The sequence below is a fragment of the Pteronotus mesoamericanus genome, unplaced genomic scaffold (genome assembly GCF_021234165.1).
Source record: "Pteronotus mesoamericanus isolate MK-2021 breed Mesoamerican mustached bat unplaced genomic scaffold, CSHL_Meso_final contig_105, whole genome shotgun sequence".
NCBI classification, from domain to species: Eukaryota; Metazoa; Chordata; class Mammalia; order Chiroptera; family Mormoopidae; genus Pteronotus; species Pteronotus mesoamericanus.
The window spans coordinates 4,741,099-4,755,150 of NW_026555006.1; the positions used below are offsets into that span (position 1 = coordinate 4,741,099).

A 14,052-nucleotide genomic window follows, 5' to 3' on the forward strand; every position below is an offset into this window, starting at 1 on the left:
TGCTTCCCGGGGCTCTGTCCTGGCCCTGCTCTCCTCACCCACATCGTGCTGGGAGATCCCTCCACCTCCAGGGTCTACCTGATGCCTCTACCCTGCTGGTTTCCCAAACTCCTTCTCCAGGTCAGATTCTCCCACTAGACGGATGCACCAGCCAACCACCGGCAGCCCTCTCCCCCAGGATATCCTGCTCTGGCACCGTCCTCCGGTTCGGTGACCATGCCACCGTCCACTCGGGTGCTCAGACCTGAAACCTTCATGCCATCAGCACCGCCATCTCCTCCACCCTCCCCATTATTTAGCCCGTCTCCCGCTGACTTTGCCCCCTGAGCGGCCCTTCGGTCTGCCCTCTTCCCCGTGCCCATGGCCGACGCCCTGGCCCCGCCCCTGCCTCTGCCTTCCCCTCCTACCAAGGCCGCCCCCCCGCCCCCCCGTCAGCCTTCTGAATTGGATCATGCCAGTCCTATATGTTAAACCCATTTCAGGATAAAACACAATTTTTGGCCTGATTCACAATGCTCTTCGCGGTCCAGCACCACCGACTTCTCCAGTGATTGTCCACCTGCTCCCCCCACCCAGCCCCGCCACCGCACTCTTCAGGCCCCGTCACACTGAAGGGACTATGATTTCTCCCCACGACATTCCCTCTCAGCTCAGGGCCGCACACAGCTGTTGTGTCCCTGGCTCCCCTGCCCTCCCGCTCACCCCATCCTTCAAAGCAGCAGCTTTGCCTCCTGTGACCCTGCTCCTCCCGCCCACCCCCAGCCCTTAGGTCCCTCATCACAGCCCCCACCCCATGTCGTCTGCGTCTAGTCATGGGTTTCTCTCTCCACCGGATCTCGGGCAGCTCTGAGTGTCCTGGCACAGGGCCAGCTCTGGTGAGGCAGCCAGAGAGGAGGGGGAGTGGTCGGGAGCCTGGGGAAGGGGAGTCAGACGTGGTTATATTATTGCAGGGTCTAGAGCACTTTCCTGGGAGGAAAGAACAGATCTGTGAAACAAATGGTTAGCAGAGCCCATGGCCCAGGCAGGGGCAGCGTGGGGGGCGGAAGGGGGGGTGGCGAAGAGGGGCCTGCCCTTGGAGTCAGACAGGCCTGTAAAAAGGGGACCAAAAAGGAAAGGGCAGCGGAGCGGGGTGGGACCTGTGACTGCTGGCCTTCCACCTGAGAGGCTGGGCGCGCACAAGCAAGCCCAGTGAGCAATCACTGACGCCTGCTCTGTGCCAAGCCATGTGCAGGGTTGGGATCCCAGAGGAGCCACCCCGTCCTGCCCTGAAGGTGCTCTCAGCCTGATGGGGGCAGAAGTGCCGTGTGAGGCCCGAGGGAGCGCAGGGGCTGAAGGAGCGAAGAGCGGCCTCTGTGGCTGCCGCCTTATTGCCATGAGTAATCAAGAGAAGACCCCGAGCGCTCGCTCCCACACTTGATCCTGCCCGCTGTGCAGCCGGCAGCCCCAGCCCGGGCATGGCTTTCCCAAGCAGGGTGTCGGGGGCGGGGGTTACCGGATGAGGTCCAGTAGGGCATCGGCTGAACTCATGATGGGTTTCCCGCTCTGCTCCGTCGCCTCCTTCTGGGCCGCCCTGCCTGGGTGGATGATGGAGACCATGATGATGCCCACGATGACTGCCACGAAGGTGGTCCATAGGTAGTATGCCACAGTGAGGATGCCCAGGCGGCTGGAGGTCTTGGCATCCAGAGAGGCGAGGCCGGATATCAAGCTGGGAGGGCGACGTGGGTCACTGTCTGTAGGTGGGGCAGGCCCTGGGCACCCCCACGCTTGCTGCCCCCCACCCAGGCTCTGCCCAGCACCCTCACAGTGCTCTAGGGAACGTGCAGGCATGGGAACCCCTTTCACCCCCAGTAATCTAATCCGCATGCCTCCTTCTCTCCTCTTCTCTGTTCTGCTCTCTCCCCCATGCCCAGGGCCACCAGCCAAGCCCTTTCCCACCTCTAGGCCTTTCCATGTGCTGTTGCCTTTGCTTCACATCCTCTGATCAGCTTCTTTCACGTGCCCAACTCCTACACCTTAGGTAAGACTAAGCTCGGTGTCACCTCTTTGGTAAAACCTTTTTGGACTACCTGCAGCTCCCCCAGAGTGAGGAGCCTATTGGGGTTCCCATAGGCCCCGGCCTCCTTAGTCTGACCTTGTGGTCACTGTCATGTTTACCTGTCTGTCTCTCTTATCAGACTGAAGCCATGGGAGAAGAAGGACAGATCTGACTTCTCTGTGTGTCCCCAGTGCCCAGCATGAGCTCTCAGTGCTGCCACCAAGTAGGTAGTTATTGCAGCCTTGCCAAATAAACTGATGAATGAGTGAGGGAATGAATGAGTTAGAGCCCTGGACTGGGAGTTGGTGACCTGGGTCCTAGTCCTTGCTCTGCTCATTGGCAAGCAAGTCACATCCCCATCCTTGGGCCCCAGGATGCCCATCTATAAAATCAGGCCATGGTTAGATTTTCCCTAAGAGGTGCAGCCCTTTGGCCATCTTGGGTTAGTGCCCAGGCCCAGGCTCCGCTCGTGGGAGGCTGTGTGGAGGGGGCTTGTGGGTCTCTCTCTTCTTGGGTCTTCCTGACCCCTGCCCACCCTGACCTGGACTCTGCCCACCGAGCAGGTCAACCTGGAGCTACTCTTCTCATGGCTGTGGGAGGCGGAGGTGGGGGGTTGCGGGGGAAGGCCGGGCGGGAAGTGAGATTAGTTAAGGAGATGCTCACACAGTTGCTTTGCTGCCAAAAGGATTTTCCCCCAAGCCCTTTCATTTTTTCAGATAAAGGAAGTATTTGTCTGGTTTTAATCATGTAAACAAGAATGGATAATCCCTCCCCTTTCATGCTCCTCCTACCATTAGGCTTTGTGCAGGCAGCATCAGGTTGAGCACAACTAGCCTCTCCCCTACCCTGTAACTGCTGCCTGTGAGCACCCTACTCTTCCTGCTCGCTGTAGCAAAGGCTCACTCTTCTGTGAAGACACAGCTTAAGAGTGTCCTTCTCCAGGATACCTTCCCTGACTACCGGGCGGGGTGAAAGCCCCTTTTTGGGCTCCCAGAACTCCGGTCCTGCCCCTCATCCCAGGCCCACCTTACTAGGTTGCTGACTGTTTCCTGGAAGTGCCTCTGGGGCTGGGCCTGGGTCTGGTTCAATGCTGGGCTCGCAAAGCCAGGCACAGGACCCTGATAGGATACAGCTTGGCAGTAGCTTGCTGAATCAAGGAGAGCGTGAATCAATGAACAAATCAATGTTTACAATTTCTGTTCATTTCTATTTGCCAAGATACCTTAGCGATGGGCCTAGGGTAGGTCTCAGACATAAATCCTAAAGGGCTTATAATGAGATTGTGTGACCAGGGAAAATGGGGGGCTTCTCTGCAATCATCATCCATGGGAGAGATTACCCGCAGACCAGGCCCAGCCCATCATCCCAGGACCCACTGTCCCCGGGCCACCAACCCCCACAGCGAGGTCCGACTACTTCTGGCCGCAGGGAAGCCATGGCCCTCAGAGAGGAGGACCTGTCCCAGGTTGCGCAAAACACGGGTGGCCAACTGGACCAGAACTCAGACCCCAACTCCAGGCCTGTCCTCCTTCATTCATGCCCACTCTATGCCGTGCCCTGTGCTCACAGAAAGAAATCGGAATCCGTCCCTGAACTCAAGTAGCTCCTGATCTGTTAGGTGGGTAGGGAAGGAGACAGACACAGACACTAGGACACAAGTAGACTCAAGTAACCCGTGGACAAGGTGGACGGTTGCATCAGTACCATAAGGGAGAGGACAAGGATGTGCTATCTTTATGCAGAGGAGGGAAGGGTTACTCCTAGCTTGGAGAGTTATGAGGGGCTTCCTGGAGGAGGAGGCATTTGAGTTGGTTCTTGGAGGATGAGGAGGATTTAGAGATGGGGCAGATGTGCCAGGCAGTGGACTGCAGAAGCCAACAGGGAGGCTGAGAGGATGGCAGATACGGGAACACTCTAATGTTTAATGTAGTCAGAGCTCTGGTCACATTTGAGGCCTGGTGATATGTGAAGTAGAAAAGATAGACCAAGCTCAGGAGTGTGGTGGCCATGAGTGCCAGGCCCAGGGAGCCACGGGAGAGAGGAGTTCAGCGCAACTCACCTAGCAGAGTTTGCTGGATGCCTGAGAAGGGAGAACTAAGAATTTCTTAGATGCGAGAATATCAAAGTAAACAAAGAGTGCCAGGATGATCGCTAGTACAGTATTTCTAAGAGCAAAATCCTGGTTCAGCTTAAGAGACCGTGATATCATTAGATGAAAAGTACTGGCATATTCATGCCATGGATTTCTAAGCAGCCAGTAGAAGTGACGGCATCATGAGAAAGACGTTCCTATTGGATGCCAGGTGGAGAAAGCAAGGTACAAGGTAGTGACAGTTCTGTCGGGAGCCCTGCAGCTCCGGCCAGGGAGACCCCTCTCCAGGTTTCCGGTCCAGACAGATATATAGGCGCGCTTGAGGGATTGTGCAGGAGATGGTGCCGGTAACAATCAGATTTCAGAAAGGAGCCAAAGGTCCTCCTGAGGAAGAAGAGGTCTAACATGGGGTGGTGCCAAGTCAGTGACAGACATGGATGAGGGATGGGAGGGAGTGTGGATTCTAGATATAGCAAGAAGGGGCCCCTGGCCCAGGAGCTCTGGAAAGGAGAGGGCTGATGGATAAAATAGAAAGAATTCCACCACCTGGGACCCAGGCAATTCCGCTCTGGAACCTCCCTCCCTCCCCACCAAATGGAAAGGTTTCCCTACTGGCTGAAGAGAGAGGAGATCAGCGGAGATGGGAGCGGTCGGGGAGGGAATTTCTGGCAATAGCTGACGGAGCAGCCTCTCCCCTCCGCAGGCTGGTGCCCACTCCAGAACTCAGTAAGAAGGGTGTTCCCAGGTCCTGCCATTAGCTGATGGGGACTCCTCGAGGTCCCAGACATTTGGGCTAAACTGTTAAAAGTGACTTTTCTGAGAACCTAAATCCGGGTAGGCTAGTTTGCGGGAAATATGAGGTCATACGGACGTGCATAGGAAAAAAAGCTCTAGAAAGTTTAATAGTAGCTGTTTTGGGGTGGTGGAATTATGGGTAATTTTTGTTTTGTTTTTAACATTTTCCCACATTCTCCATTATTTCTAGAATGAGCATGACTTGCTTGTATGATGGAAAACACAAGCCCTTGAGTAGCCGGCAGCCACAGAAACCAAAATTTGTCTGGAGCTTAGCTGTTCTCAAACACTGAAACACCCACCTAACTCGATCCTTAATGTTCTAAGTCAGCATTGCCCTATACAGTTACATGAGCCACATTTGTAATTTTAAATCTTCTAGTAGTCAAATTAAAAAAAGAAACAGGTGAAATTCCTTTTTTTGGTGAAGTTAATTTTAAGAATACTTTAAGCCGGGATATCCAAAATATTATCATTTCAATGTGAAATCAATCTAAAAATGTCTATTAAAATGTTTGTAAAACTAAGTCAGGCTTTAAAATTTTAATTTAAATTAATTTTTTAAAAAGTTCATTTCCTCAGTACTAGCCACGTTTCGAGGGTTTCATAGTTATTTATGGCTGTTGACTATGTTATTGGACTGTGGAGTTTGAGTTGCAGATAAGGAAAATAAAGCTCAGCAGGTAGAAATAATTAGCCGAGCCACCCACCTGGTAAGCTGTAGGGTCAAAACTGAAACAGGGTTTCCACTTCAGAACCCCGCCGCGGGTTTCCCCACCCCCACAGTGCCTCTCTGTGGTAGAGTTGGTTTAACTCCCGTGGAAGAAGAAGGTCTTCTGGTTTTGGCTGACCATGATCTTAAATACGACTTAGTCCATGTAATGCGTTTTTAGTTCACCTCTCAGAATTCGTGACCTCTCCCATGCGACAGCCCTCAGGTTTGTGGTGGTGAGCTCCCGACCTTTGGAGATATCCAAGTGGAGCCTGAATGGCCCCCTGTTGGGGTGCTAGATCAAGGCTTCTAGATTGAGTGGGTGGTTCCATGAGGATAACCTCAAATGTCCCTTCTGGCTCTGTGGTTTATGGCAAGGAAAGAATAGATAATCTTGCTTCCTTTACTCCCAGCATGGCTAGGTGCTCCTGGGACCTGAGGAAGAGCCTCAGGAAGCCCAGAGGTCTGGGCTCCCTCCCAAGCCATCTGGCCACCACCCAGAGTCCAGAGATAGGGGTTCAAGAGATTGTGGTTATTGAAAAGCTGGCTGGGTTCCAGGGCGCAGCCTGTTTCAATCTGGTAATGGCTCCACTTGCAGGGGTGGGGGCAGGGAGGCCGCAGCTGGCGGGCTCCTCAGGGAGGGAGAAAAGGCTGTTTACTGACTCACACCTGGTTCTCACACCAACCCCTGAAGAGGGTATTGTGACCCCGTCTAACACCTGGAGGCGCCCTCTCCTTGCACACCTCACTTCGGCGGGCAGACAGGCTACTCAGACTGCTGGGGGGGCCTCCCGGTTTGAAGTCCTCAGGACCTGTCTATACTCCTTCGTGGCCTTGGGTCACGCGCCTCCTCCTCACTGTCCCGGCCACCCTAGTTTTTCTACTACTCCTGGACCCACCTTTGTACTGGCTGGTCCTTCAGCCCGGAATTCTCTCTCCCACTCCGCGCACATGCCTTTTCAAATTTCTATTTTTCCTTTCCAAAATCAGTCTAGACATCACTTCCTCGAGGAAGCCTTCCCTGACAGCCGTCTCACCCTCCTCCCCAGAGTACCCTGTGTTTCCCGTTTGTAACGGGGCTCTTGCCCTGAGTCCTTGGGGCCCAGCTCTGGCGTATCACAGGCTGGCAGGAACGAGTGTGAGTGAAGCCGTGAAGGACCCCGTCCCTCGGCCCTGCTCCCTGCTTTCCTTTCTGCTCCTCTTCTGCTGCTGCTACGCACCTCTCAAGTCTCCACGGGAGCACCACCTCCATACAGAGCCTACCAGGCTACACTAGGCAGCTCCTGTGTGCTCCTGCCTGCGTCCCTCACTACCTGGGAGCCCTTGGGCATGTTTCCACTAGAGGATAAAATGGAGACAACGAAGTCTTCTTGTGAAGGTTAACCTAGGTTTAGAATAGCATCTGGTATGTAATAAGTATTCAATACATTCTAATCATTGGCATTGACTGACCTGCCCCACAGACTAAGAGCCGTGCCTGGGAAGGGCTGGATCTGGCTCAGTTCTGGGTCCTTAGAGCCCAGGACCTGGCTTAGCCTGGGTGCACTTTTGTTGATGTGTGTGATGTTAAGTCAGGGTAGAAGTCTAGACTAGATCGTTAAAACATCTTGTGAGCCCAGATGCCTGAAAACAGGTCACCTAAAGCAGCTGTGATTTCCTTGCCAGGTTTAGGGAATGCCCCCGGCACTGTGTATCTATGTGACATTGAGGCCGATGGCACCAGAATTTGGGGGAACAGACTGGAACTTTTGGGAATGACTATCACAGGCAGTGCCTTCTTCTGAGTGGCGAGAACCTGCAGGGTCTCTGGGGTTGTACTTCCAGGCTCTGCCCTCAGCCAGCTCCTTCCTGGTCATTTTTATCAATGGCTTGGCCGAGGCCGCTGAGAGCATGTGGATTGGATTTGTAGAGGACAGGAAGCTGGGAAGAACAGCTAATATGTTGGATGAGGGAGTTGGGACTAAGCAGCCCCCAGCAGGCTGGGACCATGGGCCAATTCTGACATGAGGAAACTGAACACAGACACACGTTGGGCCATACTTGGCTTCAATAGCTCAGAGAGCACACACTCTGGGGTGGAAGGGAGCAGAGGAGGCTGAGACTTAGCAGCAGCATATGTGAAGGGGACTCTGGGAGTTTGTTTGCTTCCACTTCAGTGAGTTGCCTGGGTCCGGGGCCTGCAGAAGAACTGGTGGGCCCTCAGTCTGTGAGGCCAGAAGCCTGGGGAACTTGTTGAGGAGGACATGGACCTGCCCTGACATTGAGACCCACTGGGAAAAGGACAGGAGAGGGAGGTGTGTGTCCCAGAGGGCAGCTGGGGTAGATGGCAGGTGGCACTGATGCAGACCTGGGGGAGGAAGCTGAGGGGGCAGGGCTTGGGAGCCTGGGGCAGGGCAGACGTGGGGACGTGGGGATGGATAGGGAAAGCCACAGGGAAGCAGGTCTCAGCTCAGCACAAGGAGTCACTTCCTAACAAACAGAGCTGTCCCTCCCGGAAAGGGACCACCTTGAGAAGTAGTGACTCCCGATCACTGAAGTGTGTAAGCAACTTGCTAAAGTCACACAGTGAGTAAGTAGATTTGAACACTGTTCTACTAGCATGACAACATCTACATTCACAACATCCTGGCTCCAGGATGTTAGAGACAGGAGGGAGCTCCGAGCCCCATGGCCAAGTCCTTGGGCTCTGGCCTCGGCTGACCTAGTCAGGGAGGCTCTCCCAAGCTGGCCTCTGGGATGCAGCTGCAGGGAGTCCACCCGACAGGCAACCAGGAGGAGGCATCTGGGGTCCGTGGGAGTCCCCTCAGCGCTTACAAGCATCACAGCTTCCTTCTTTCCCCTGAGCAGATGACAGGCCCTGCAGCTGACTGCAAGTGCCACGTTACTGCAGAATCACGCTTCCCAGATGGCTCTGCCACAAGTCCACCCTCAAGCCAGCTCCTTCTAAGCCATAAGGCAGGATGCCCAGACTCCCACATGGCTGAAGTCCGGGTTATCTGGTCCCAGCACTGCATGTCAAGGGCAGAAATCCCTCTGCTGCCTCGGTTTGCACGTCTCAGAGTTCAGAGAACTCATTACCTCTGCTGCTGGCTTGGTTATGTTTATGAAAAAGTCCCTCCTGGTGCCAGAATGAGATCTGCCCCCAGGGGAGAGAATTCCCCACACTGGGCCCAGCCCTGTCCTCTGGAGCCACACAGACCCAACCGCTTCTTTTCTCTTCAGATTCCCTGTGGCGAGGAGATTGGCAGGGACGGTGCTTGACTGGGGCTTGCAGATAAGAAGCTTGAACTGAATCAAAAGCGAGAGCTGGAGACACCGCAGCTGCAGCATCGAGAGCTCAGAATGATCAGACCACTGACCATTCTCAACAATTTCCACCATGGACACCGCCTTCCCAAGGGTGATGAGGGCTAACTCCACGTGAGCGGAACCCCTTTCTTTCCCCTGAAGCAAAGAGTGTCAGGTGGGAGGAAGCCAGATTGTCTTTGCAGACCCTCTACCATTAGGAACAACTTCCTCGGGGTGTCTGTCATGGCTGGTTATGGTGAGTGCCAATATGCCGTGGTTAGCAGCCCAGCTCCTTTGGGAAGGAAAGACCCCAGCCAGAGCCTATGGGAACATAGATCTCCTCCTGCACCAGCTGGGCTCCGAGTGTCTACTCCCCCAAGGCTCTGGCTGGGCCCACCCAAGTAAGACTCATCCCAGCTCGGATGAACACCCCCACCCCAGGGCAGTCTTGCACTTCTCCGCAGGGAAGGGAGCTTTTTCAAAACCTCCCCCACCTCCCCAGACTCAGATATGTTCCCAGCCCACTCGATGATGAACACTTGCTCAGGGTGCTGTGGGGTTCCAGAACTGAATGAAGGTGGGTTTGTGGTCCTCAGGGAGCTCTGCCCAGCGGTTAAAAGACCTGCAGCTGGACAGCACAAAACCCTGGGTCATGGCTGAGTCTGAGAGGCCAGGGCCGGGGTGTTGCCCAGGCAGGGAATCCGGCTAGGCTTCCCAGAGGAAGCAACTGCTGAATGGGTCCTTGAAGGATGAGTAGGCACTCTCTATCGGGAGGGGGGCGGAGAGCATGGGAGACTGTGACGGGTGATAAAACCTGGGAGTTTTTGGAGTCACCAGGCTAATGAGCTGACCCCACCCACAGCCCCCAGCTGGACCACGTTTCCCATCTTGATGAGTAAGGCGGTCAGCTGACTGGACAAGAAGGCCAAAGACAGATCCCAGGGCTCCCATCAGAGAGGTCAGCAGAGTTCTTCGAAGAACAGTTGCCCATGGCTCGAGGGGCAGAGTCCAGGCTGCACAGGCTACCCCGCCCCTGCCTCCCCGCTACTCACTGCCGGCCCTGGGCAGCCCTGGGGCAGCTGCCCCCTGCACACTGGCCCCCAAACCAGACTTTGACGGCTGCTTGGCCCAGGATCATCTCCAATAAGTTAGGACGTGGGTGTTTGGGAGTTTTCTGCCAAACTAGAGTTCCTCAGGAAGGGGGAGAAGGGAGTGTTGGGTTTCTTTGGCCAAACATGATTTCCTGATTCTAAGAAAAATCAGTTTAACATTCTTACGAGACATAGGAAAACAATACATACACAGGAACACACATGTGTGCACATACACGCACACCATATGCACATGTAAAGACGCACCACACATTCGCACACAAACCCACACTTGAACTTGGAGTTCTTTGTGAAGAGATGGAGCTTAGAAAACATTCTGCCATGTTCAGACTCAGTGAATCACAGACACATGGATTCGGTTTTCCTTGAATGATGCCTGGTTTGAGAACGTGAAGAATGAGGGGAAAGGAGCGTTTGGCAAAAAGCAAGTGGAGAATTGGAGGTCCTAGCTGGATCCAGATGCTGGTTTGACCCGCCCCTGCTTCCTTGTGTCACTCGAGGCTGGGGACATGTGAAAACAAGTCTCAGTTGACTTCCCAGGGATAGAAGCAAACTCTAGCCTCGGTGGGGCTACATGGGTCACACATAAAAGCACCTGCTGGGAACTGGCTTGTAAATTTGCAGATGGCATTGTGTCTGTTTTATGGCTGAGGCTAAGGGTGTGGTAAATAACAGAACTTGAGGTAAATCTAGAGTTCCAGGTGCAGTGATGCCCTAACAGCACATCCAGCAACATCCTAGGTGTCTGGAGAGGGTAAAAGGGCTGTGGAAACTCTGCTCCAGTCGCAAGTGGAACAGTAAAACAGGGTTATTATGAAGATGAGGATGCAACATGGCGATTCTTAGGACATCTGTTAGATGAAAAAGAAAAGAGAAGTAGATAGACTTATGTTTGCAGAAGTAACAGTAAGTATCTTCCAAGAACTTAAAGGAACAGAAAGTTGCCAATACTCTTTAGGTTAAACTATGAATTAAAAGCAAAAAGGATGAGTAGAGACAAGTGGTATTACTGGGAGAAATGGGAAAGGAAGGCTCCCAGGCCCAAAAGGCTTTTCTTTTTATTTAAAGATTTCATTTATTTATTCTTAGAGAGAGGGGAAGGGAGGGAGAAGGAGAGGGGGAGAAACATCAGTGTGTGGTTGCTCTCACACGTTCCCTACTCAGGACCTGGTCTGCAACCCAGGCTTGCGCCCTGACTGGGAATTGAACCACTGACCCTCTGGTTCGCAGGCTGGCACTTAATCCACTGTGCCACACCAGCCAGGGCAAGGCTTGACTTTTCTAATGAAAGAAGATGTAATTAGCATGGGACCAGTCAGCAGTGGAGCACAGAGAAGACAGCTGAGAGTGGCAAACCAAGCACCACCCGTGAGAGAGGAGCCCACGTTCAAGGACATGACATATGTTGTTGCAAGTCCTAACTATCAGACTATTAGTTCTGATGCAATGAGAGGCAGAATTTTCTAAATTTTGTCAGAGAATTCTATGTTCATGGGTAGAGACAGCAAGCCTCCTTGCAGCTGATTTTGTTTTTAGAAGAATTTTTCAAACGGCAAATGTAAGGTAAGAAGGTACATACTGTCCGAGGAAAGGTAGAGACTTCAGTGGTTTAGTGCCCCTCCCTGAGACCTTAAGATCTGCAGTTATGGAAAGATGCACCAATTTGCACAAGGGGCTCAGGGGCCTTCTGAGGGAGAAGAGACTCAGATCCCAATCCTTGCACCCTCTGATTTGAAGTTAGGGTCCAGGTATACTTAGGGTGCTCATGACCAAGGTCTATTGGCACTAAAGGCACCTAGAGCTAACTCACTGAGAGAAAAAGGGACTCAGGTTTCAACCCCAGGGAACTAAGCTCAGGACATGACTAAGGATGGTTTGAGAAACAATGATCGAGCACCTTGGTGGGATCAAGGAGCCAGAGCAGGGCACCCCTGTGTCCTGGGCAGGAATACAAACCTGCAGAGGGTAGTGTGCAGGCTTGAACCAGAACATGCAGGGCCTGTGTTCAACAGTGACACCATGAGGAAGGAACCAGAGCAACGGGGCTGGTGGCAAGATGTTCCAGTCTCTCTTTACCTGCTTGGCATGAAGCTTTCACTGAGTGAAAAAAACTGACCTTGGCCTGTGGGATGCAGGCTCAAGAGGAAGACACTGGGACTCCTGCTTGCACAGAGGAACAGGATCGTAGTCAGCATATTCAGGTCTCAAGTCAGTGCATCAGGCAAAAACCAGTTATAGTTAAATTAGCCCCTGAAGATCCCTTAAGTTGCCTGTAAAGTTCAGGAGGTTTAGTTCCATATAAGTGATTCAAGTCACTTTTCTCCCAGTTTTGGAATGGACTGATGTTTCTTTAGATGAACACCAGTTGCAGCAGTCAGCATACACTTAGAAGCTGTGATATTAAAAAAAAACAAAAACAAAAAACCCAAACAATGTTCTTTCATGGCCTCAAATCGTACTGGCCGCAGGGAAGTACAGTGCGAGAAGGAAGTGGGACCGGCTCAGCGCCGAGCAGACACGCCTCCCAGGGTGTGCTCCTTGGAGCGCAGCTCTGAATGGAAGAGCTCCTGCCTCCTTTAAATTATTCTTGTTTCTCCTTTCACATCGTACGTAATTGATGTCTCTTAAGTTAAATACACATCCAGTGAGGCTCTACCAGGTGGGACCCTGGAAATTAACTGAAAACGGCAAACCTGGAGTCACATTAGTTATACAATTAAATACGTTTTTCTGCCAGCACACAGATTTGACCAGTGGGCGCCGTGAGATATGCTCTGGCCTGAGGCCGTGTGCATCTGTCCTTTTGGGCAATTGATTTATTTCTCTGAGTGAATAAATTGGCATTTGGTTTATTTGGTCTCCTTTTGTCAGGATCTGAGGACAGGCCTGACCAGCTCACGGGCTCAGACAAGGAAGAGCTGCGGAGCTAGTCAGCTAAGGACCGCACCCTGGGCCTAGCAAATTCCCTACTAAGAATGGTAAAAACGAACATAGGAAAATGGATAACACTGGCAGAATTGGGGTTCTGTGTTCATAGGAGGACTGCCCCTACCCTTGTTTGCCGAAATGTTTGCAATTTGCTTATATAATTTTTAAAGTACAGAACATCTTTAAAAGATAACTCCTAACATCCTCAATTTACATGCTAGTCATGAAACTTCTCTGAATTCTGCTCCAACTGCCTTTCCCCTGCTCTTTAGTCTCTCAATAATCATTTATTAGGCACCTACTATGTACCAGGTCCTGTGAAAAAGGAAAATTCATATTCTTCAGGATTTTTTTTTATGGGAAGGGAATTCCCCATATTCACAAGAAATTCCTTGATGAGCCCCTTGGACCAGAAGCTGAGCCCCAACTCTACCCCACCCCACTCCAGGAACAGGGCATGAGTGGAGGTGACTTTTGAAAGACAGGGAGGACAGGATTTCTGGCTGTTCTTGGAATGGGGATAGCAAGAAAGATGGTGCAGGGAGAGAGAGAAAGGTGGACACACCCTAAGGTGACCCCCAATGGTCCACGCCCTTGTATGATCCCCTCCCTGAGTGCGAGTGCCACTGGTGACTGGCTTCTAATAGCACAGGGCAAAGGTCGTGATGGGATGCCACTGCTATGCTTATGTTATATAAGACTCTGTTCTAGAAGACTGGAGAGTGAGGGATCATACTCCTGGCCTTGAGGAAGCAAAGAGCTGTGTTGGAACTATCTGTGGAGAGGGCAGAAGGAAGAAAGAGGCCTTGAGGACCTGAAGGGGGCCTCTAGCTGATAGCCATTAAGAAGATGGGCCCTCAGACAGACAGACAGACACTGGGAAATGACTTCTTCCCTGGCCAAGCCTTCAGATGAGAACACAGCCCAGCCGACACTTGATGGCAGCCTTGGGAGACAAAGAAGAGAATCCAACTAAGCCCTGCCATGGAAACTGGTGGATAATAAATGGATGTAGTGTTAGGTCACTAAGTTGGTGGTCATTTGTTAGCCAGCATAGATACCTAAAGTGCAGACAGAGAAAGAGAAC

At 52.4% G+C, this 14,052-nt stretch overlaps 1 protein-coding gene across 3 annotated transcripts in view; it reads right to left on the bottom strand.

Annotated features, from left to right (window-relative positions):
- The window catches only part of SLC1A7 (solute carrier family 1 member 7), a 46,267-nt gene that overhangs the window by 19,462 nt on the left and 12,753 nt on the right, over positions 1 to 14,052 (bottom strand). For all 3 annotated transcript variants that reach the window (XM_054572408.1, XM_054572406.1, XM_054572414.1), the window contains exon 3: positions 1,493 to 1,708. In XM_054572408.1, coding sequence (XP_054428383.1) covers positions 1,493 to 1,708 — 216 coding nt within the window. The remainder of the gene's footprint in view (positions 1 to 1,492; positions 1,709 to 14,052) is intronic.